At 43.0% G+C, this 24,277-nt stretch overlaps 1 protein-coding gene across 4 annotated transcripts in view; it reads right to left on the reverse strand.

Annotated features, from left to right (window-relative positions):
• Positions 1–21,189, reverse strand: part of LOC146198002 (uncharacterized) — a 37,279-nt gene extending 16,090 nt beyond the window's left edge. For 2 of the 4 annotated variants that reach the window (XM_084593313.1, XM_084593314.1), the window contains exons 1-8: positions 20,757–21,189; positions 20,571–20,677; positions 20,344–20,481; positions 17,940–18,048; positions 8,012–8,146; positions 6,840–6,966; positions 6,662–6,733; positions 4,785–4,923 (exon numbers count right to left, since the gene is read on the reverse strand). In XM_084593313.1, the coding sequence (XP_084449439.1) occupies positions 4,785–4,923; positions 6,662–6,733; positions 6,840–6,966; positions 8,012–8,146; positions 17,940–18,048; positions 20,344–20,481; positions 20,571–20,677; positions 20,757–20,994 (1,065 nt within the window). In that variant the 5' untranslated portion in view covers positions 20,995–21,189. The remainder of the gene's footprint in view (positions 1–4,784; positions 4,924–6,661; positions 6,734–6,839; positions 6,967–8,011; positions 8,147–17,939; positions 18,049–20,343; positions 20,482–20,570; positions 20,678–20,756) is intronic. The other 2 variants (XM_084593312.1, XM_084593311.1) reach the window with 2 other exon arrangements.
• Positions 21,190–24,277: the final 3,088 nt, after the last annotated feature.

The raw sequence follows: 24,277 nt of genomic DNA on the forward strand, positions 1-24,277 counted from the left end.
GTAGCCAGGCCCAGCTGCCAGACTGGCAGCTGAGATAAAAAGTTGGCTGTGGTCCCTAGTTGAATTGCGAAAGTAACGGTGGAAGCTTCTTTTGCCTGCTAAATTATTCCCCTATTACGCCCTATCAGTGTAAGGTGCTACATTATTGGGGACACCTAAGCTCATCCTTTAAGGGTATGATGCGAGAGCGTAAGCTACCAGCCCACATATAAAGTCACGCTTCAGCCAAGTCGTATGGACGTACCTGTGTGTCGTAGGGGTAACAAGAATGCAAACAGTTCTGGTAGGCTGATTCTGATATCATCCTTCCTTATGAAAGGAGCGACCAGAGTTGGCAGCTCGTGCCCGTGGCATAGGAGTAACATGAATTCAAATATCATGGCAGGCTGATGGGGACTAATGTCACCCTCTCACATGAAAGGTGAGGCCAGAGTGAGCGCTCTTGCTGAGTACATGCTCGCCCGAAATACACCGCTGACTAGCATATCATCATCACTACTATTATCCTCACGCTAGAGAAGGAGAATTAAGATGCACATTGCACATTGTTTTTGCAATGCACATTGCACATTGCTTTACTGCACATTGTTGCATATATGCAACATGTCCATAAATAACTCTAAAAACAAAAGGCGGTCAGAGTTGGATCTCCTTGTGGTTGCATTTCTGCAACACTGGTTTGAAATACGCGCCATCGTGTGCTGCCATCTGTGATGCTTGCGAGGAATCACTAACAAAACAAACGTGGTGGATGCTTCGCAAGCTCACGTGCAGTAACAAAGGTAAGTTCTTGCCATTTTATATGCGTTTCTGAACTGGATACTGTGTAATGAAATTACTTAGGCTTTACTAGGTATAATTATTAATCTGTACAAGGCAAAAAACATTCGTATATTGGAATATTTTGTTTCTAACGCAATAAAGTTAGTATGTTGCATATATGCAACAATGTGCAACTTGGTTGTTTTTGGTGCCAGAACAAGCGATGGATCCTAAAACCTTCTATGGCCGAGCAGTTCCTTCAGAAAGCGAAGACAGTGACCTTTTTGGAAGCGATGACGACTCTGAATGTAAGTTCTTTTCTTGGAGAACATTTTTGTTCGTAGAATACAATTTTTTTTATTCATTGAAGTTTTCATGCAAATTTCATTACAAAAGACTGTCAATTTTTTCATGCTTCAGATATTCAACCACATGGAAGCTTGATTGACAGTGGCAGTGATTCAAGTGCGCACTCTGATGAGGAGGCAAATTTGACGCACAACTCTACGACACAAAAGCGTCTAGTGGAGCTAATGATAGAGTCATTTGGAGGAAAGCGAACTTGATGAGAGACCCACAGCAAGTCAAATTCGCTGGAATAAGTGAACTTCCAGAAGAACTTGCTGATCTTTCAACACCATTGCAGTACTTCAAGTTACTATTCCCAAGTTCATTGATGTCCCTAATAGCAGACCAAAGTAATTTGTTCGCACTTCAGAAAGACGTGAACCAGCCACTTTGCACAAATACAGAAGAAATTGAAATGTTTATTGGAACCACCATGTCGATGTCAATAATTCAGATGAAAAACACAAGATGGTACTGGAGTGCAGCGACCAGGGTCAGTCAGGTAGCTGATACCTTTCCTCTAGATCGATTTGAAAAACTGAAGCATCATATCCACTTTGCCGACAATGCTACACTGGGCCCAAAAGGTGACCCAGGACGAGATCGGCTAGCAAAAGTTCACCCGCTGGTTGGTGCTATCAACAAACAGCTGTTATTGATACCCCTTGAAGAACATTTGTCGATCGACGAACAAATCGTACCTTTCAAAGGCCGAAGCTCCCTCAAGCAGTACTGCCCAAAGAAGCCTAAAAAATGGGGCTACAAAATATTTGTACTTTCAGGTGTGAGTGGCTTTTCATACAAATTGGAAGTCTACACTGGGAAGGAAAACGCTGCACCAAGGATTCCAGGAGATCCTGACTGTGGGGCTAGTGGAAATGTTGTTGTGCGATTGTGCCGCATGATTCCAAAAGGCATTCATCACAAGGTTTACATTGACAACTATTTCAACTGCCCAAGCTTGCAGGTATATCTGGAACAAGAGGGAATACACTGTATTGGCACTGTGCGAGTCAACAGTGTCCCCGGAGTCAGCATGCCTTCGGAACAGGAGATGAAGAAAAAAGGTAGAGGCCACATTGAGGAGCGGGTTGCGGACGTTCGAGGTGCTGAACTGTCATGTGTCAGATGGCAAGACAAAAGAGCAGTGACCTTGCTTTCCTCTTTTGTTGGAGCGCAGCCTGTTTCAAAGGCATCAAGATATGACCGACAGAGAAAGGAGCGCACTGACATTCCATGCCCCTCAGTGATAGCGGTGTATAACAAGCACATGGGAGGGGTTAGTCTTTTGGACTCCCTTATTTCGCTCTACCGTCCCTCTTTGAGGTCGAAAAGATATTATTTCCACATCTTCCTCCACATTCTCGATTTGACTATTGTGAATGCTTGGCTACTGTACAGGAGGAATGCCATAAATAACCCTTCTGAGTCCGTAACAAGGATTCTTCCCTTGGCAGAATTCAAAATGGATCTGGCTACTTCACTCTGAAAAGGGAAAAAACAGCTGAAGAAAAGGGGAAGACCGAGCAATGAATCCATTGAACAAGCCATTGAGGAGAAAAGAAGAGGGGCCCAACGACACCCACTCCTACACAGGATGTTCGGTTAGATGAGGTAAAATTTCTAAACAATCATGCATTGTTTCAATGGTAAAAATTACTTGTATTCTTTCAGGTTGATCACTGGGTTCTTTGGAGCCAAAAGAGGCAGCGCTGCAAATTTCCGAAGTGCACCGGTATCTGTATGAGCTATTGTTCAAAGTGTGGCACCCACCTCTGCTCTACAAACAAGAGCAATTGCTTCCTCTTGTACCACACGACAAAATGACGATTTTATTGTGTTTGATTCAGTGGTCGTTATTTGTATTTCATTGTCATCAAGAACGATGTTCAACTTTGTAAGGTGCTGTCACTGTGCACACTGTTGCAAATATGCAACATACCATTTTTGTGCCAATAAAAAATGTACATAACCAGTGAACCAAATTTCAATGTGCATATAGTGATTTTCATGGCGCCCTGCATGTCCTGAATTAATATTATTATAAAATAAAAAATCGTGCAGTAAAGGGCCATTAAGGTGCGCTATTCACAGTCCCAGCCGTGGCTCAGTTGGTTAAACCGCTCGGCTGGGGATTCGAGGGATGGAGGTTTGAATCTCGGTGGATAGAAAGTTTTTTTTTATATGAGGAAACTGTAGCTATGCCTCTTCACGTGCACGGCATACCTGCGGCCACCCGAGGCCTCGCTTTGGCTGTCAGAGTGCTGCTTTCGCAACAAAACAATGCAAAACATCTGGTGGAAGCGAGCGGCAGCGGCGCCCTCTGGCAGAGCTCGGCTGAAACGGTTGCTAAGCAACGGTTGTTTAAGGCCATTCGTGCCCACCGGCCACCGGCTACACGATGAGGTGAAACCTGGCGTAATGTTGCTTTCACAACAAAATGAGGATATGTTGCAACTAGCCATTGCAAGGCATGAGCAGACAAGCATAGCTCCCATTGCCCGTGCCTTGGTGTTTACATAAGTAACCTACTGCAGATTCTGCAGAAAGTATGCAGTCTTCTTTCTATCATCTCTGGTGGTAGGCCTTGCAGCATGCATCCCATTTTTTCAGCCTCCATTATCAATAGGTTGGCCTGAGAGATACCTGCAGGATTCAAGACAAGTGCTGCCTATGAGTTTCTCCTGCAAGTTGCTGCCTCTCTTGCACTTGAATGCGTGTAATCCTGGATGTGCTCCTACATTCTTCCTGCCACTGCACCTAATCGTCTAGGTGACACTTGGCTGACTGTTTGCACAGGGCAGCCATGTCCAACAAAAAATCACATTATCAGCTTTCTTCAACCAACCAGGTGCTTTGGTGCACCTCTCACAAAAACAAATTCATTACTCGTCTACTCTGCCTGAAGGAAGGAGGAAGGTCGTAGGGTCCAGTCCCTATTTCTAGTGGGTTTCAGCTTGGAGTACTCATTGCAACAAAAAATATCCATCTTTCCATTGCATCAATTTGAAGCATGCTCCAGCATGTGTACGCTGGGGATGGCACGGCTGTCTGCAAAGGAGTTCTTGATCTTGCAATGGCATGAGAGCAATACCCCACACCTGGCTTTGTTGAGAGTATCAGAGCCAGCAAATGTTCAAGAAGGCAGAGAAAATTTTAGATCTTGCATGCAAGATTGAACTTAACACAGGGTGCAGTGCAAAGGATTCCACCGGCACTCGGGACACCAGAGAAGTAGCACAATCAAGAACAGAAGGTGGAGGGGGTCAGGTCAAGAAACCCACCTGGCTTCCGCTGCTAGACAGAGTGAAGAGTGCCCATTTTCTTCATTCTTTCATGCTCAAAACACAAAGCTAGTGTGAAGGAGGACTCCCCCTCCCCCTGTATCAGGAGACACCATCCCTGTGACTAGCTTCACCCCCAATCCCCTTCTCTGTTGAGTTGAGCAGAAAGTGTCTCCTCCGTTTTGTTGGAGGCAAATAGCTGGCGTATGCTGTGTCACATCTTGGAGAAAGTCCCTGACGAAGCTAAGCAGTATTTATACAACAAAGGCTCAGTTGTGTAAGACAAATAACTGTGCTCACCCTTCGGCCAGCGAGGTACAGATAATCCAAGCTCACTCAAATCATTTCACCCAGCTCAATGCGTAAACACGGTAAAGACAAAGGGCTTACCGGTCTTCTTATATCAAGGCTGTACAATCCGGAGCGATCCATGTAACAGACGTGACGAGGGTGGCTGCCAAAATCGACGCACCACCACTGGTTTGTAGATGGTTTCTCGTGGGACACGGATGCTCTCCAGGAAGGATCACTGCAGTAAAAGCATGCCAATTTTCACGCCAAGAAATATACACTCTTAACATCTAGCCACCAAGGCTAAACATTGAGCATTATAGTACTAACCCTTTAAAATGTCACTTTGTGTTTCCCTCCTAAATTATTTTATTCAGGCACTAAGAAAGAAAATTTGTTAGTTTTAAAGTACAAATTAACAGTGGTTAGTTTTTCTTAAAAGGACATGCAAAATTTCGTACAAAGTGTCCTAATTGATGAAAAGTAACATAGAAATGTCGCACCTTATCATAAACACCTCGAAGATCACTAAAATTATTTATATTTAAAAAGGTGTACTTATACTCAAAACTGAAAAAAAAAAAAAAAAGGGCTACTATTAGTAGAAAAATATGCTATATAGGTGTCAATATTGCAGGGCTCATGGATGTGGAGGCCATGCGGGCCCATTCATTAAGGTGCGATTAAAGCAGGGTTTTGTATCTATGCCGGGTGGTCTCCTACGACCGGTAGCGGAATAACATTGTAGCTTAGAGCTGCATGCCAATAAGAATGCTTGAGAGGCACAAGTCAAGGAATTGGTAATTAAGCGAGCAAATGCTACATGTACGCATAAAAGAAACAGAAAGAGGAGCCACAGATGGGAGCCTTTATCATGCCGCTATCATGATGCACCTTTAAAGATGGAGCTTAATTAAGTGTCCCTCATAATATTTCGTTCGCCTCACATGATCTCAACTGTACTTTTGACGTGATAGCATCATTTGTGAGCTGAACCAAAACTATGTAGAAAAAGCAATTCAATTAATACATTACTTCCCAGATATAAGCACACAACATATGGTTACCTATGTTTACAAATGACATGTGCATTATTAAAAAAAAAAAAAAAAACACCGAATACAAATGTAAATGACATGTGCATTATTCAAAAAAAAAAAAAAAAACACCGAATACAAATGTAAATGACATGTGCATTATTCAAAAAAAAAAAAAAAAAAAACCCACCGAATACAAATGTAATGTTTCCACCCCTTCAAGAAAGTTTGTTTCGGAAACAGATGCCTAAAATGCTACCTTGGTCATTAAAAACCAAAATATGGTTCCAGATCGAAACATAGCTCGAGAAACATGGTATGCTGAAGCAATTAGGTCTTGTCTTCCCTGTTTGCACAGTTTCTTAAACATATACATATGTACTGTGACTCCAGTTCAGAGGTTTTGCATTCACGTGTCATTTATATGGAGCCATCTACCTAGAATAATTCCATGAACCAATCAAATCATTGTTTTTTTTAACGCCCACTGGCATGCGGCCTTGTCGCTTTGATAGTGGCACACAAACTGAGTTTGTGCTCTTTGTTTGCTTATGTTCGATATTGCAAAATGCCCCTTTACCACTTTCACTGTAGCGTGAGATGCCCTGAGATTAATCTGGAATAATTGCTGGCAAGCACATCTGTTTCTGTATTATTCCGGAGTTTTCCAGTATCCCTTGGCTGGTTTATCTAGATGTTTCAGCGCCGACTTTAAAATGAGCACTGCCGAATGCAGCGGGAAATTGTAGTCCAACGACCGCCGAGCAAGACTGCTGCTATTGATGCCACCGTGTTTCTTAGTTCTTTAGCAGGCACAAGTCAGCCCAATAAAAAGTTGATTCCAGCCCTGAACCTGTCTCTTCGTTTGTCGTCTACAGCACTGTCCCCAACATGTGACAATATATTCCACAAGGAACAAGAATTACTTAATGAACTCACGTTCGGTCACACTGCTGCAGCAATATATGCCCTGTTTCTGTCACCGTAAGAAGTTCTCCAAAGATGTAGTTGCTGAAAGCAAAAACCATTGCCATAATAATCACATGTTATCTGATACGAGCACACAGCAACATCTCCCATGCAAATCATCAGTCAGTCACCAATGCTGAAGTATTACCTTGGCATGGCATAGCAAAGAATGTCGTCGTATACAAACTCTGAGAGTACCTCGGGATCCTTATCCAGTCTATCGAATAAGTGGATGTACTGACAATGGTTTTTTGATCGTACACAACATGAAATCTCTGCAAAAAAAAAAAAAGTATTAGAATGAACATGAAATGCACCAGGAGAACATTTTGCATTAACACATGCTGAATGTGGCTAGCAACCATCACTAACAGATGGAACGAGAAAAATAAAGTGAGCAACAGAGAGTACCAGCTTCCAAGCAAACATGGTGATATTCAATATACCTGTCGACAAACCACAATGATGATGCACATAAGAATCTGGAACACAGGGCATACCAACCAGCCTTTACACTTCAGTTCAGCAAGCCACAGCACAAAATTCAAACCTCTCTGTATAAAACAATGAGAAGGATGCTACAACAACTATTTTGAACTACTCACAAAAACACAAAAGCTTGGTATACCTAGCAGGAAAACATGAATTAACTGCTGAGAAAGCTGCATTTAAACAGTGTCCCGCCCTACATTTAAGGTCAGAGTACCCAAGCCAAAAGGGATAGTGCGATCCCTGTTAAAAGTGAATAGCAGCAAAATCGACACCGAAAGGCTTTGTTGATGCAAGCAGTCTTCTTGCAAAACCAATCGATGGCAAAACCTTAACAAATTTTTTGCTCTTTTCTGGCCTTTTCTGGTGCAAGTATGGACCTTAGAAACAGCAACACGTGGATACAGGCCATCTGCCTGTCCTCAGTGTACCTTACAATGCAGCCCTTTGTACATGTGTCCTTGTCGAAGAGTTTGTCTGTGCCTCAAAGAGAATTAAAGTTCCTACTGCATGAGGGCCACAACTGAAAAAACACAAAATTACAAAAATGCCCACATTCAGCAACTTGCCTGTGTTGAGCACAGCAGAAGATCAGCATAGCATCTCTATGACAGTGTAATGTGGAGATCATGTGAATGCGCTTCCTTTGGACTGTTTCTATCCATGCTGCTGAATATTTCGACCAATTCAGATGGCCAAGAGAGCAGCATGCAGAGGTTGCAGAGAACAGAATGCAAGCCTATGTTTTAAAATCAACTCTTAGCCCTTGCTGCAACAGGACACCCAAATCAGGGCATAGTGCACTTAGAAAAATTATTGTTTCCAGATTACCTCTCTGAACATTTCGCAGGCTCACTTGGAAGAGGGTACCTTGGGCACTATCCGTTGGCTTCAATACCAGGCTGGATTTCTTTTGCAAAAATGCTTCTGTTAAGCCTGCAGGAACTGATGTGTATTCTGCAACCGCTGAAAGTAATAATGAAGCATAAAGAAAATCTCATCTTCAAGGTAACCCATTCATTACAACTACACAAAAAAAAATTAGCCCTGCTGATGATAGGAAAGAATAAAATTGCAATATGCCTAGTTTATCTCATGCCAGCATGCATCAAAGCACTTGAAGAGCAAAACATCTTTACCCCTCCCTCTGTGGCATTTATATTCAGGCAGTTACGAAGCTTGTTCATACTGTGTGTATGTAACCAGAGTACTCGTGTAGCCTTGCCACTTGTATCTAGGAGCTGGACTTGAGCAAACAAACAAAAAGATTAAAATGTGAGAAACTTGTTTTTCAAATTTGGTTTTAACCAGGAGAAGGTTGGTGTTCTTAGCATGCAAAGCGAAGATAACTGTCTATTAAGTACAAGTTACACACAGCCAAAATTGAAGATTAACTAAGAAGTAGAAACCCGCTATAGTAAACTCAAATTTAGTAAAAACTCGGATGCAGGAAAGTGAAACTCAAGTCCGAGTTCAACTTCGATAAACAGCTACATTTTTTCCCCTTTAAAGTAAAGAAATTTTTGACAAAACGGATATAGTAAAGTGCGTCCGGTCGCAGCGACATACTTTCCATGAAATGACATCACCGCAAGTGATCTACCTAGGATCGCAAAGCAAATTTTTCCTGACAAAAAAAAAAAAAAAAAAAAAAAAAGAAACACTGCGTGAATTTTAAACCAGCTTTGCCACCAGGCTCAGCAGCTCTGAAAAAAAGCTAACTTTATGTAGGCTTTGGAGTCGTGAGGCAAAGCACGCGGCATATAGGAAAAAACAAACGTGTGTGGAAAGAATGTGGCACGGTCCACTCAAAAAGTAAAAGAGTAAAGGCGCAACAAAAAGTAGGGAAGGAATGAAACGGCTGAAAATTTGCATTCCTGCGCAATGCGAGGCAGCGGTGGCAAGTGGGGGTGCAGCTAGTGCCCCAATGCCCTGCTTGTTTATTGCATCCATTTCTCATTTATTGTCTCTTCGGTGACAGAAACAGTGGACGGTGATGTCGTGTTCACTCAAGGCATTGGTTTTCACATGAAATCAAACTTAGTTGTATTTGTAACCATGCTGCACAGATGCTAAACAGGTACTCCCATGAGATGTAAACAGATAATCTTATAACTAAAAAAAAAAATTGCACAGAGACAGATAAATAAATAGTCTGAACTAATGTACAGATAATGAAAAACGGTTGTTTATGCTTGTTCTTTTTTGTATAAGTGATATTATGCTATGCACTATTGCAATGCCTCTGTAGTGTGTGGCGGCCTCGTCCAGTCTTTCCACTGGCTTTTTGCCGGCGCACCCAACATTCTCAAAATGTTAAATAAACATTATTCTTATTCTAGATGATAAGAGAGAAAGTGAAGGCATTTTTTTTCAGCGTTTTTTTAAATATACAAAGCAACAAGACATAATTTTTAGGCAGCCACTTAATTACCAGAGAGCATCTTCAGAACCGTGCCATCACCAAAAACTGATACAGTAAATGTTTTTGTTGGTCCAAGTGACTTTACAATAAAGGGGTTCTACTACAGGAGGGCCAGGTTAACGATGTGACAGTGATACTTTTGTAAGAAGCGGACTTGTGTGTTATGAGGTATTGCACCCCTAGTTTATATGCCTCAGCACATCATGAATCCTGAACTCCTAGCCAGCTGTTAGCTAAGCTCAGTTTGTTCACAATCAATACCTGCTTAGAGCAGGTAGTCGGTCAAGTAGTTTATGAACTGCACATAGAACACAAGCATGAATAGATGCGCATGCAACGTGAAGAAATTTCAGGCTCTGGCCACCTAGATGACTGAGCAGCAGTATGATTGCTGCTACCAAGACCATGTGATGCCCTGTCCCTCCGTGCTCAATTCAGCACAACTCAGGGATAACTTGACAACTCAGTTCCTAGGATTAAACTTGCGCTTTTCCTCTGCCCACCAGTACATTTCATTCCTTTTTTTTTAATAATGAAAGCAATTCCTTCTGCAAGCACTACCGTTACGTTAAATTAGCACAGTGAAATGTCGTTACTACGAATGCCACATTAACAAAATTTTTAGGAATTCCCAGCAGATTTCCTATGCTTTTAATGTAAAACTATTTTAGAATTACGGATTTCAATATAGCATATTTTAACGCTAATTTTGATATAGCATACTTATTTTTGTTTTCTTCTATTATCTAGGAACATCAGTATTACAAATTCGGCTAAAGTTAACGGTGCTGCAGCTTGCAACTTTGGCGTGAAACAGAAATCGCCTTTCTGTGTGTATGGCCCGTGGGCGGTAGCTATCATCATCAGCATATCTAGTTCTAGGGTGCCTCGATGCGCACACTTCCCCCTACTGCCGTTGCAGGGTGGAGAAAACCATGTTGTCTGCTACGACGTCCGCCATTACAATGCCCGCTCCGTAGGCAGCCACGGGCAGCAGAGGGGAGTACGTGCAACGAGTCGCCCTACCAAACGGACGTTGGGCAGCAACATTTAGAGATCCTTATGATAAAACGTGTGCTGCTTTAACAATATGGCGAGAATACAAAATTTTCCGATCGGCAGTGCCCAGGACTCAAATTAATATTATGTAATCTTTGTTTTTAAAGTACAGTTTTTGACTGGACTTCTTACAGCAAAAAACTAGCATGAAAGCCAGCCACGTAAAGACCTTACCAGAACATTTTGTTGAGCTAGTTGGTAACTATTCATCTTGGTTAAATGTGCGAAATACAGACACGAGTCTCGTCCTTGTTCACAGTGTCTTTGTGTTTCCTGCATTTAACCAAAGCGTGTAAAGACTGTTTTGCTTCTGGCTGAAAGGGGAATTTCAATCAATCGCATGCCGCCGCGAGACAAAAGAAACAAAAAACAAAAAGCTGTCATTGCACACCTTACTTTCAAATATTTTTTTCGAATCAGTCATCAGCCCCCTCCACTGACTGCTGCGACTGACTAGAAAGCAATGGTCGTGATAGTAAAATAATAACTCTGATGGGGTTTAATGGGCTGTGCGTGGCTTCCTTCTAGCAGTATTGAATGGTAGTTCCCGGGGTCACGAAAGCTACAATGAAGATAGCAGCTTTTTCGCTCGAAGCTGCATTAGTTGCATTGTATAGTGATTTCTAAGTGTGAAAACTGATTTTAGATAGCTTATTGGTGGGGTTTAGGTATGAGGCAGGTAGCAAACACACTTTCTTACTTTTCTTTCTCTTTTAGCTCGACTCAATGCTTACTCTGAAGTTGTGCAGGTGCCGTGGTTTAGGGCATCAGAAATTTAAACCACGTGAGGTTTTATCAACCTGCACAGACATCGAACTGGTACATGGCACCTTGTTTCTCACCTCAGCCATCGAGCGCCATGTAACTACCTAGTCAATACACCCGGGCTACTTATTATTTGTAATTTTTTTTCAGTTTAGTTGCAAGCACAATTTATATATTTTTTTTCTGTAGGGTTTTATATACAGTTAAATCTCGTTACAAAAGACACTGTTTTAAGAGACATTTGAAAAGGGTTTGATTGGTTTTCCTATGTCTGCCATGTTAACAACATTGCATACAAGAGACATGGTTACAAGAGACACTCGGTTACTATGGACAACTTTTTCAGGTCCGTGGAGTAAATTCTTCACTATTTAGAAGAGACACAACCCAGGTGTGCTCATGCAATGCAGCTGAAGCGTACCAACTCGTACATGATGCACTTCAGATTCCCTTAGCTAAATTCTGTTCCATATCAATGTCCTTTTTGTTGTGTATGTCAGGAACTGAGGAGTGCTTCCCCATGATTGGAAAGTCGAAACGGCATCACATTACTGTTACCTACAAAGCAAATCAAAATGCATGAATGACATCCAGCATTTTTAACTCCTCACTGTTAAAATTTGATCACAAGGTGAAAGCTTAGAATCCTGATGTCTTTCTCTTTGTGAATCATCTGAGGGTGACAAGCCTGTAAGCATCTGAGGTTGACGAGCATGTAAGAGTGCCTCAAAGGTATTAGAGTAACAGGAAGGCTTGCAAAGTGAAGCACTTTACCTCCAGAATTTGGGAAGGAGTAGACTCTGCACTCACAAAAATACATACTAGTATGAATAACTTCTTTAAGCTTTCCTGAACAATTTCCTGTTACTGCATGTGAATGCATTTTTATACTGATGTGCAGTAAACTGATCAACACAGTGATTTTACAATGTTTGGTTACAAGAGACCTTGCTTACAAGAGACGTTTTTCGGGTCCCTTGAGTGTCTCTTGTAACGAGGTTTTACTACTAATACTACGATATGAACTACCTCTGACATAAAGTAACAGTGCAAAACTGAGACAAAACACAAGAGGGTTACAAGAGACCTTGCTTACAAGAGACGTTTTTCGGGTCCCTTGAGTGTCTCTTGTAACGAGGTTTTACTACGATATGAACTACCTCTGACATAAAGTAACAGTGCAAAACTGAGACAAAACACAAGAGGGACAGAAGCAGGACAAGCGCTAACTTCATCTGGCTTTATTCACTGCCAAGCTTTCCTTTTCTTTTCTTTCTCCATGCTGTGTTGTGTGTCGTCGCCGCTCGGTCGTTCGTGCCATTCGCGTATGCGGGACGGTATTTTACTCTAGTACGGAGCGCATTTCGTCGTGTTCAAGACAGGCCACTAGTGTGCATGCATGGAAACTGGAGAGGAGCACCAGGTGCGCCGCGCATAATATCGGAGCTTGTGGCCACGTGCAGACTCCACTTCCAATGCAGCAGAGATGCCCGAACAAAGAGAACGCCTTGCCAGGCGGAGACGCCAAGATGCAGAGCGCAATAATAATAATGATAATAATAATAAATAAATTGATTCACGGGGAAGGAAAGGTGCATTATCTGTCACACTTGCTCTGTGGCCACCTGAACCATGCTGTAATGGAAGGGAGGAAGGAGGGAGAGAAAGTGGAAAGAGAGAAAGAGAAGCTGTAGTGGAGGGCTAATATTGACTACCTGGGTATATTTCACGTGCACTGACATCGCATAGCACATCGACATCTCTTCGTTTCGCCTCCATCGAAACGCGGCCACCGGTAGAGCGTGAAAAGCGGCGCATAGCAGGAGCAAAGAGAGCATGAGCGTACGAAGGCAAAGAAAGTAGCGGAGACGCCCGAACAGAGAAAGGAACGCCTTGCCAAACAGTGACACCAGACTGCCGAGCAAATAGACTGAGCATAGCCGTCGAGATGGGGCCTATGGAAGAATTCCGTCAACGGGAACCAACAGAAGAGGACCTGAAGGCACGTCGTTTGACTGACCATTCCATCTGAGTTTCCGAAAGTGCATGTGACCTGGACATTTGAAGCAGACTTTGTGAACAATCCGTTTGGACACATGTGTAATGTGTGCGAGAGACTGTGGCATCAAATGGACTTGACACCAGTGGGTAATCCAACGAGACTTTGCGTTTGGAGACTCTGCCAAATCGAAATACTGTATAGACAAAATTGAGACCGCTGGATGCTACTTCATAGATCATTGGGTAGCCGTCGTCTCTTTCAAGCAAAATGAATAAAAGATGTGTACCCAATGTCTCTCACTGCTAAACATACATGACCACAACAAGCTCAGTCAGGGAAACATACCTCTCGCTACGTATATCCTGGCATAGCTGAGCTAACCCACTGCCAATTTTTTTGGTCGCGGATTATCTTATTGGAAACTTTGTGTGAGATCTGACGATGATTGCACCAGCAAAGTGCCAAGAAGATAAGAACGCAGCTTTCACTGCAAGAAATCGACGCAGGGAAAAAGCAAATTGGCCTCTGCAGACAGCTAATATTGCCCCATCGACCACCGTGATCAATTTGAAAAACAGCAACAAGATTTTCAAACTACAGAGAGCACTGAAGATGAGGTCATATTGAACTCTGATTATTTTTTTCACGTGAACAAAGTCCGTACCTTCGTCGCTTGGTGCAATCACGCACCCAATGAGGTGTTACACAAAGTGGAAGGTGTATGAGCTGTAGTGGCGCAGTGTAGGGCGTGGTCATGTTTGCCGCATGATTTCTTCAAACAAATCAGCTTTGGAGTTAGTGCAACAAACATGCCTACTGCCACGGTACATCATTTTCATACCTAGGTTTGACCACTGGCTTATAATCGCAGATTTTTCCTTACAATAATATTTCAAAATAATGCACAATTTTTCGCAGCCCCGTGGGGTTCGTTATATCAAGATTTGACTGCAGTTAATAAACTGCCTCTGCTAAAAGTAATGCAGACGAAGACTTTCGGCCACACAGGATGGCCACATCAATTATTGAAAGAAGTCAGTAATTCATTGATCAAAAATATACATTCACTGAAAAAAAAGAAAAAAGTTGTGTTCTGAAATAAATGCTAAAAAAAGTCAGCCATATTTCCAAGTAATAAAAACAAAAAGTCCTACCTCTGCTTATATCTTCTTGAAAGAATGTGTTTTGTAGTTATAGTAATGGCAAAAAAGAAAAATATGTCACTAACCGAGGACATTTAAGGGACAAAATATAATCAAGACTATACAGCTTTCATTGCAGCCAGTATAACTGCTTATGAAAGCTCACTCACCTGCCAATTTTTCAGCATTTATGCAACAACTTCAATCCTTCGACTTCATTGGTGGCTTTTGAGTGCGAAAAATTTGGTAACAGATGCAGTACTAGCCTTAATGTTTAAATGTTGCCAAGTACAGTCCACACAAACATTTCTTATATGCATTTAATGCAGCAGTCCTGTAGATAGGTAGCAAAAGCCTAGGCTGCTTGAAGCCATAACACACCATTGGTACCAGAGCTCGGCTCTGCAGTTAAATAGCTGCAGCAGATATATCTGCTTCTGCCCATAATGTGAAATGTAAGGTATGGTCCTCATTTTGGACTCATGTGTCTAAATTTTCCTCAATTACCCCTCTTCGGCAGCTGAAGTTCAACATCTCTGACTACATGACTGAATTCCTCTGACTGTGCATGATTGAATTTCACTTATGCACCAGTGTTTTGAGGTGTGGTCGAGAAAAAGCTGAGGGCATACAAGACTAAAGAAACAACTTAGGAGATGCTTAAGTATCCTTAAGATTTGATGTGATAGCATATGCATTGCTATTATGTGATTGACTTAATTAGTAGCTAATTAGTAGTTCTGTTTTGTAGCACCATGTAGCAGAGCTAAGTCATAGTGCTACTTAGGAAGACTATGTAGTGTAGCTAAGTAGTAGTGCCATTTACGAGGGCTGCTTAGTAACGATGGGCATCCAGAGGAAGGGGAAGGTGGGGATAGTTACCTCCAAAACAATTTCAGATAATAAAGTTTTTGTATGCCTTAGAAATATGCTACACAGCTTGATCGGTACACTCACGTCCTGCATTCCATATGAAATGCCCGGTCTGGCCCTTGACTGACCAGTCTGATAGCGGTGCAAGGCCGTGATCCTTGGCAGTTGTTTTTTTTTTACGCATGCCTTTCGCTGTGCAGGTGAGGTGGTGCCACAGCATTCTCTGGGCAGGGAAGAGGAGGCTCTGCACACCGTGAGTGCTTTGACTAGCTTTGACTAAGTGAAATGTTCAACTTCCATCGTGGCTATGTCAAGGAATGGGGTAAGCCACAACAAAGAAGTGTGAGAGGTGATGGAATGGCGTGAATCTTGAATAGACATCTAGCTATTTGCACCAGTTTTACTGACGGGGGAGAAGTGAAAGTCGAAACTCAGTATTCAAGGAGCCCTTCTCTTCAATCACTGATGGCCGGCATACAACCCATTCATGGCAAGGGAGCATGGAAAACAGGTAACTGATGTCAGAAAATCTTTCATGCAGCAAGAGTGTTAGCTCTGCCATGCATACTCCTAATTAGTGACCCCAGCTGGGCCTCTGAAGACGAAAACACGCTGGTTCGGGTCCAGCCCAAGTCAAATGGGTTCCAACTGGGTCCAGCCTGGTCTATGGGCTAGGATGGCCTGAGCCCATGCACAGCCCTAATCCGTCCACAACTCCTAGGAGACCTGTTATCAGTCTGGCTACTACGAATCACCCTCACCTCTTCCCCTCCTTCCCCAATGTCCCCAGTACACCTAAATGGTTCATTCAATTGTGGCCGGGTATTGTTAGGAACCCAACGGAAGGAGGGTTTGACACTATCATCTGGAATTTCAGCAAATTCGATAGCAGCTTTTACAGCCTGCTATGTCTTTCCACTGTGTTATCTATGTCTACTGCCACAGATCCATCCATTATGTCAGTTTGTTTTCAACTATGAAGCACTCCCAAACCAGCTTTACCTCACGCACCATGCCTGACGAACCGTTATCCGGCTGCCAAGCCAAAGATGCCAGTGTGGCATGTGACAATGCTGCTAGATTTGACTTGAGTGATGCAAGCTTTCATAAGCGGGCAGTAGCTGACATCAATGACTTCAGGACAATGTACCAACAGTGAGCTCCCCCAACGTAGTTAAATCACGATGGTTTTACTTCTAAACAAAAAAAAAAAAGAAAAAGAAAAAGAAAGAAAAGCTGCACTACCGAGACAAGGACTAAGAAGAGGAAAGACACACATAAAATTGTTTATGTGTGTCTTGCCTCTTCTTAGTCCTTGTCTCTGTAATGCAGTTTTTGTTTGTTGCAAATCAATAACTAACTAGCCTGACAAGTCGTATTCTCCTTCTCCTTGCCTGATATTGAATCACAGTAATGCTAGCAAGAAAGCAACTCACTTTTTTAAGATTATAACTAGTGGAACTGTTTGAAATTATGCCTTCTTGCCAATCCAAGGTCGCCAGATGTTAAAGAAAGGTGTGGCACCTGACAAGAGGGCTTTCTGCTACCAATAGCTGAGAGACTGAGTAACTTACAATCTGAACATGGTCTCTGAAATCCAAAACACAGTAGGGGTCATCAAAGAAATGACAAACTTCTTCAACGAGAGCATTCTCTGAAGAAGATTGGTGCCCAAGTTCCAATGCATGAAAAAAGATGGTCTGGAAAGTAGAAATTGGCAAGGATCTTTCCTCAGCAATACATGACCATAGTCGAAGCTCTTGAGGACCTTGCGTCAATAGAATCAAGCTCAAGCGCTGCAACCAGGCAACTAGCGCACATTCTCTACTGTCAACAATGATCAACTGCTTGATCATTGTTGCAAAGGTCAGTGCACTGGTGGAACCAAATATAAACATTTTGAAGAGTGTTTCTATGGAGTTCTGTAAGGCTGCGATCGTCATTTTACAACAGTTTCGGCATGCCCATAAAAGAAAACGGCGCAAAAAGAAAAATCGAGAAGCTCTGCTTGGGAAGCATGGCCGAATGGATGCTTTCGCCCACAGCGCAGCACCTCTTCACCCTTATCGACACGAGTGCCAGATGACAATGGAAGTCACAAGACCCTTCTGGAAGGTACAGCTGCCCGCATTTGTGTCTTACTGCACGGCCTTGGTCCTTCTCTCTCATAGTTTTTTATTGAACTGAAAAGGAAGAGAGCATCTTCTGGTACGTTAAATGCTCCCTTAGTACACCAAAACAAGTGAGAACCTGGCTGCACTCAACGATTAAAAATGACATGCTGTATGGCCTTTGTATGTTGAGTGCGCACCAAGAACAAGTAATACAAAACTAGAAAGGCTTTATCAGCCATGCCATTATGCAATTTACATGGAAACACCGGAAGCCTTTGCAGTTGCTGTTCAAGAAAGGCTGACTGACCAGTTATGTGTTGACAAACATAATGTGTTGTGTGCTGGACTGCAATGACTGCACTCAAAACTTCAGACTTACTTAGCCTGTCTAGGTGAGGGCCACATGGATGAGCTAGCAGTATGGAACCACCAGGCAACTCATGACAAACTGTGGCAAGGCATCCTCCAGTGAAATTCCAATTGCATTCCTTCATGAAAGGCAAAAACAGAAAGTGCACTGCTTAAATCTCACAATGTTTTCATTAACTTGACAATCAAAGGCATTTAACATTGTGGCACATGTGATGACCATCTTAAAGACTCTGGGCACTTCATTTTAGCGATTTGTTTCCTTCCCTGCAATGATGCATAAGGTGTTAAGATACATGGACTACCATGTAGGGTTGCCTAAGACCATAAAAGAATTTATAATCAAATTTCTTTTCTCATGATGGTTTGCTTTCAACTGAAGGATGGCTGTGATGTGTAAAGAGTGCATGGGCCATGTCACGGAAAAAAAAATATCAGTATAACTGCTATGTTGTTCTTGTTATTCCAGTAGTACAAGTAGGCTGGCTTGAGTGTCACACTCAATTAAAACTTCATAATAGTGATTACACTGCAGCTCTTCTTACGCCTCTTATGTCTTAAACACTGTGTGCATTGCAGCCATAATTTGGTTATTGAAGCCAAAACCAAAACAGCATCAAGAAAAAAATTCAATTATATTTAGTGATCCTTAGATAATACCATGGGTGCTCAATTTAGGTTTAGTCTGGTTTGGTTTATGTGGTTTAGCATCCCAAATCCACTCAGGCTATGAGAGACAATGAAGTGGAAGGGTCCAGAAATTTTGCCCACCTGGAATTCTTTAATATGTACTGACATCGCACAACACACGGGCGCCACGCTTTTCACCTTCATCGAAAAGCTGCCGACGCGGCCGGTATTCAATACCGCATCCTTGGGTACAATCAGTCGAGCACCCTAACCCAAGCTCAATTTAGACTACAGCCTAATATGTCATTTGAGAGAAGAAAGCATGCACGCAGAAAAGTGGTGTCTATATTCCTTTAAGTAGAGTAAGTTTACTGCATGATTAAGGTATAAAACTGTACCTGTATATATGTGGCAGAAAAGGCCCTGCAGAAGTTGCAAACTCGCATGGATTTAGGGTGTGCATTTTCACACCATGCACTCTTTCCTTTGGTCGCATTGATAATATCCCATGGTGGCACTACCCCAGCTTTTCCAGGCTAGAGCCAATCGGGTCCAGCCTTCAAAAGCTGGGGTACTGCCTACCTGAGATAACAGCATGCTCAAAGTGGTCATGTCGCAAGGAGCAGCATCAGATAACACCCAGGGTGTAATTATAAGATATGAAATACCCCTGTCACACGGACAGTTTCGATCCTCATTCAACTCGATCTGCATTCAACTCAATGCAGATCGTGGTTATCACATGGCAACTTTTAAGTGCAATCGAGCTCGATCCTGCTTGACTTCAAGTTGCTTCCTCAAGCGCTCTTGAGATTTCAAGCACACTCGAAAGCGGTCATCGGCACCCTCATCATCAGTGAGCTCTAAAGCGCACACGAGGAAAATTTCTCAATGCTCATCGAAAACGCCCGTGTAGCACGGGACACTTCAATCCTTCTTGAAAACCTGAATGCAGATCGAGTTCAATGAGGATTGAAAGTGACCGTGTGACATAGGTATAACATAAAGTATGATAATGAACTTAAGTAATAAACACACCATTCATTTTCCTCCTATTACGCTGTTTCTAAGTACATACTTAACCAAAACTTTCCCAAAACTAAAAACCTTAAGTGGTTCGCTTACAAGCAATGAAGTTTATAAGCCTTTAACATTAATGAAAGCTCTACTTTAGGACAGATGAGGATGAGAGTTCTTCTCATCTTTTCGATGAATAACTAGCAACACAGCATGGCCCAGAATGAAACCATTTAGTACATTTACTTTGAAAAGAAGTTTGTGTACTTTCCACATGAAATAAAATGCAAGCAGGATAAATGAAAAACATGAAGACAAGAACACAAAACTAGTATGATATTTAAAATAAATGCTGAAATACAGGATATGTTCATAAACTTCCACGCGATGTCTTCGTACGTACAAGTAAGAATGAAGTGCACTAGTATTCTCTTTAGTAGGATGCGATGTCTTCGTACGTACAAGTAAGAATGAAGTGCACTAGTATTCTCTTTAGTAGGATGCTGAGTTGGGCGAGTTGGTCAAAGTTCATTTTGTAAGAGAGAACAGCGCAAAAAGACGAAGGACAAAGTAACAAGAGCACACAGACGAGCGCTCGTCTATGTGCTCTTGTTACTTCGTCCTTCGTCCTTTTTGCGGTTTTCCGTTACAAAATGAGTATTCTCTCTCCTTCCGTTAAAGAAAACCTCTGTTGGCAGTTCCGTCTTCATCGCATTTCATTTAATGCTGACTGCACATAGCCAAGCAAATATCTGAAAGCCCCTTACTCTGTAGCGGAAAGACTCTGGCTGTGCCTGCATTAGATCTAGAAGGCTCTGATGGACTGTCATGTTCTTTAGCTTCTTGGAGGCTTTCTTTGAATTGAGGACACTAGTCATCACTTCAACAGCGTCGCAGAAAGGTCCCTGGAACAAATAAAAGGCAATTTTCATGCAAAAATAAACAAATCTGGTAGCACCGCAACAGCTTCAAACAAACAACGAATGATGTTTACCTTACGCTTGACAACGCCACGGCAACTGCTGATAGTTGATTCAAAGGCACGGATACGCTGATTAAGGTCCAGCTGATACTGTAAGCATGGTTCTACGGCATCTGTGACTGCAGCACACGCGGAAAGAAAGCAAATAAACTATACGCTATCAGTCTGCCCCATCCGAAAAACGAATACACCGCGTACCTTCGTTAGGAATCGTGAGAGGCAGCGTCAAATATCGCGCAGAAAGCTTGTTCTGTCGAGAGTCGTGGCATTTCAAGGATAAGCAACGAGAAGTCCCGTCTTCGTCAGTTTCAACGTCCACTCCAGCACCTCCAAAGTCTGGCTGATACTTTGCTCCAACGCTGAAATCAATCAAGTCAGCCAAAGCATGCTCTGCTGCATTGGGCCATACTGGCAGCAATTTTGGTAGCGAGTCCATTGTATCATTCAGCGAAGAAACAAATCAGCATGGTTTGGCATTAAATGGTATAAATATAGGCTTTTGACAAAATAAAGACCAAGCAAGGTAATCGCAGCATCCACGAATGTACAGCAAATCCCGGAAAAAAATCGCATGCCATGTCGCATGCGGTCTGCTCTTGTGTTCATAGGTGAATGCGATGACCATTAGGCCTTCCTGTATGATGAGGCGCTCGCAGGGCTCGCAAGGTCGATGCTCATGTAGTAAAATTATCAAAAGCAGTTAAATTAAAAGACACATTACAAAACATTACAATAACATAAAGTATGTGATGTGAGTATTGGATATTTCATATATGTTAAACCGCGTTAAGGAAAAAGGCGCAACTTTTAATTGTAAAGAACAGCAGTCCTCGGAATCTCTGATATGTACAAGTTCCTGCTTTCGATATATTATCCAGCTAGTCCGCAAGTCAGCTGCTTCCAGCGGAGCCCTGGACTAGGGGCACCGACCACCCAGCTCCCGCGAATCCTTACTGATTATTATGCTCATTAAAAGTTTTCTCTCTCTCTCTCCTGCTTTCGAGCGATGGGAGGCCATATTGCTCAGCTGAGACCTGGGGCCCAGGATTACAGAACTGCGTTCAGTTAATAATAATAATAATAATAATAATAATAATAATAATAATAATAATAATAATAATAATAATAATAATAATAATAATAATAATAATTGGTTCACAGGAAGGGAAAGGTAGAAAGAGAGAAATGGGAGCCGTAGTGGAGGGCTACGGAGTAATTTCGCCCACCTGGGATTATTATTATTATCTTTAACGTGCGCTGACATCGCACAGCACACGGATGCCACTTCGTTTCGCCTCCATCGAAAGTTCGCATTCAGTTTCGGAACGCTCTGTGATTGGTTGGAAGCACTTCCGCTGAACTGACCGCTTTTACGTCACGGCAGGTTCTGAGAGGCATTGAGCGGAAGTGCTTCCAACCAATCCCAACGGAACGCGAACTGAACGCAGTTCTGTAATACCGCCCCTGGCAGTTCAAACCCGGGTCACTGAATGGGCTACTCAGGTTGCCTTTTCTGTCTAAATAAAGGTTTCGCAATCCAACAATAGTGTCACTTTCAACGAGTGAGATTCACGTTTAGCGTCCTCCGAGCAGTGCAACAAGACGAACTTCGTGACATTCGCGCTGACAAACGAGTATCACACATTGAGCTCTTTCCTATCTACACCTGCCACTGTCAACCCTGTAATCACCAGCCAACATGCCAGCCGACCATCGCTATTCAGCACTACCTTTCCTTTCCTGTAAAGCAATTATATTTATATATAGCTTCGCAACGAACGCGCGCCAAGGAAAGGAAATTTCCACTGTGTGCCCCTTATCTTGATTGCCTTACTAGCTCTACTAGGGGTGCGGATAAATCGTGTGCAACAGCAACACTCAGGCTTTCGCATTTCTCAGACTCTGCAGTGTTTTGGATTTCTTTCTCTCTCTCTCTTTCTGTTTTTGGTAAGGAGGAGGAGGAGGAGGTAAACTTTATTTAAAGAAGACGTCGCAGGCGCGGGGTGGGTTGACGTTCCCGTCCCCGCGGTGGGCTCCTCTTCTAGGCCGGACGCCAGGTGGAAGACCGACGATGTCGTTCGGCGACCTCTTCAGCCCGCTCCGTGACTCGGAGTTGAACCTCCGGGTCGAAGCTGAGCAGCGCGGCCTCCCACTGAGATTGGGTAGAGAGCTGCAGACTCTGTGATGGCTTGTCTTGATTACATGAGTATAGGATGTGTGGTGTGTCTGCCTTTTGATGTCCACAGAGAGAACAGACAGGGCTGAACTGCTCTGGGAACCATATGGAGTACATGTACGGATTAAAGAAAGTGTCTGTTTGAAGCTGCCGCCAGGTGACTTGTTGTGTTTTACTTAGAGATCGATGTGGTTCTGGGAAGATTTGTCTTTCTTTCTTGAAGTGGGTAGTAATTTCTTTGTAGGTTGTCATCCGCTCCCTGGCCGACCTGAGCTCAGGGCAGCGCACCTCCCGGTTAACTACGAATCCTCGGGCAAATTGGAGCGCTGCCTCGTTCCCAGGATGGTCCGAATGGGCAGGGACCCAGATCAATGTGATAAGGCGGGTATGGGAGATTTTTTGTAAGATTTTGATGGCTGCGGAGTGGGCCCTTCCTTTTGCAAAATTTCGAATTGCGGTTTTAGAGTCGCTAAGGATGTATTTGGCAGTGGTGGAGGTAATGGCTAAAGCTATGGCAGCCTCTTCGGCCTCCTCCGGAAATTTTGTTTTATTGATTGTCGCCGATGCGAGGGAAGAACCTCGATGATCGACAACTGCCAGGGAAAAGGCATCTCTGTCTGCATGTTCTGCCACGTCTACGTGCGCCGTGTCTTTCTGTACTGAAAATCTTTCGTGTAATTTTTGTGCCCTAGCCCTTCTTCTGTCCGTATCGTATTCTGGATGCATGTTTTTAGGCAGAGGACGAACTATTAATTGCTCGCGCACATGTCTTGGAATCGGCAAAGTGTGGGCCCGGGTCCCTTCATATTGTATTCCTGCTTTTTTTAGGATGAAACGTCTCGTTTCAGTGCTTGATAATCGTTCGTATTGTGCGGTGAGGTGTGCTTCCATCATTTCCGCTAAGGTGTTATGAATTCCTAACTTTAGTAGTGTTTCATTTGGGGTATTGCGAGGGAGGTTAAGCGCAATTTTATAGGACTGCCTAATTAGTGAATCCAGGTCGTCTCTTTCTCTAACTGTGAGGGTGACGTATGGTGTAGAGTAGATAACTCTGCTAAGAACGAAGGCTTCTACTAGTTTCCTGGTCTCAGCTTCTTTAACTCCTCCACGCCTATTCGCGATTCGTCTGAGGAGGAGGGAAATTTGGTTGACGGTGTTTTTCAGTTTCTTAATTAGTGTGTCGTTTTTTTGGTTTGACTGTATGAGCATTCCCAAGATTCTTAGTGTTTCCACTTCTTGGATGGCTGCACCTTCCGCGTAGATTTTGATCGCAGGCGCTTTATTCTTTCTTTGACGCTTTGGGTGTAGAATGAGTAATTCAGATTTCCGGGGGGAACACGCGAGTCCCGCGGCTTGCGCCTCCTCTACGACTACGTCTACCGCTTGTTGTAGCGTATCTTGTATCGTGCCAATACTCCCCTTGGTGGTCCAAAGGGTGATATCGTCCGCGTACAAAGAGTGTTCTAGGTCTGGGATTCTTGCGAGTTCGTGTGCCATTTTGATTAGGGTTATATTGAATAAAAAGGGAGAGAGGACCGATCCT

This window comes from Amblyomma maculatum, chromosome 2 (assembly GCF_055883805.1).
Source record: "Amblyomma maculatum isolate TAMU_Amacu chromosome 2, ASM5588380v1, whole genome shotgun sequence".
In the NCBI taxonomy this organism is placed as follows: domain Eukaryota; kingdom Metazoa; phylum Arthropoda; class Arachnida; order Ixodida; family Ixodidae; genus Amblyomma; species Amblyomma maculatum.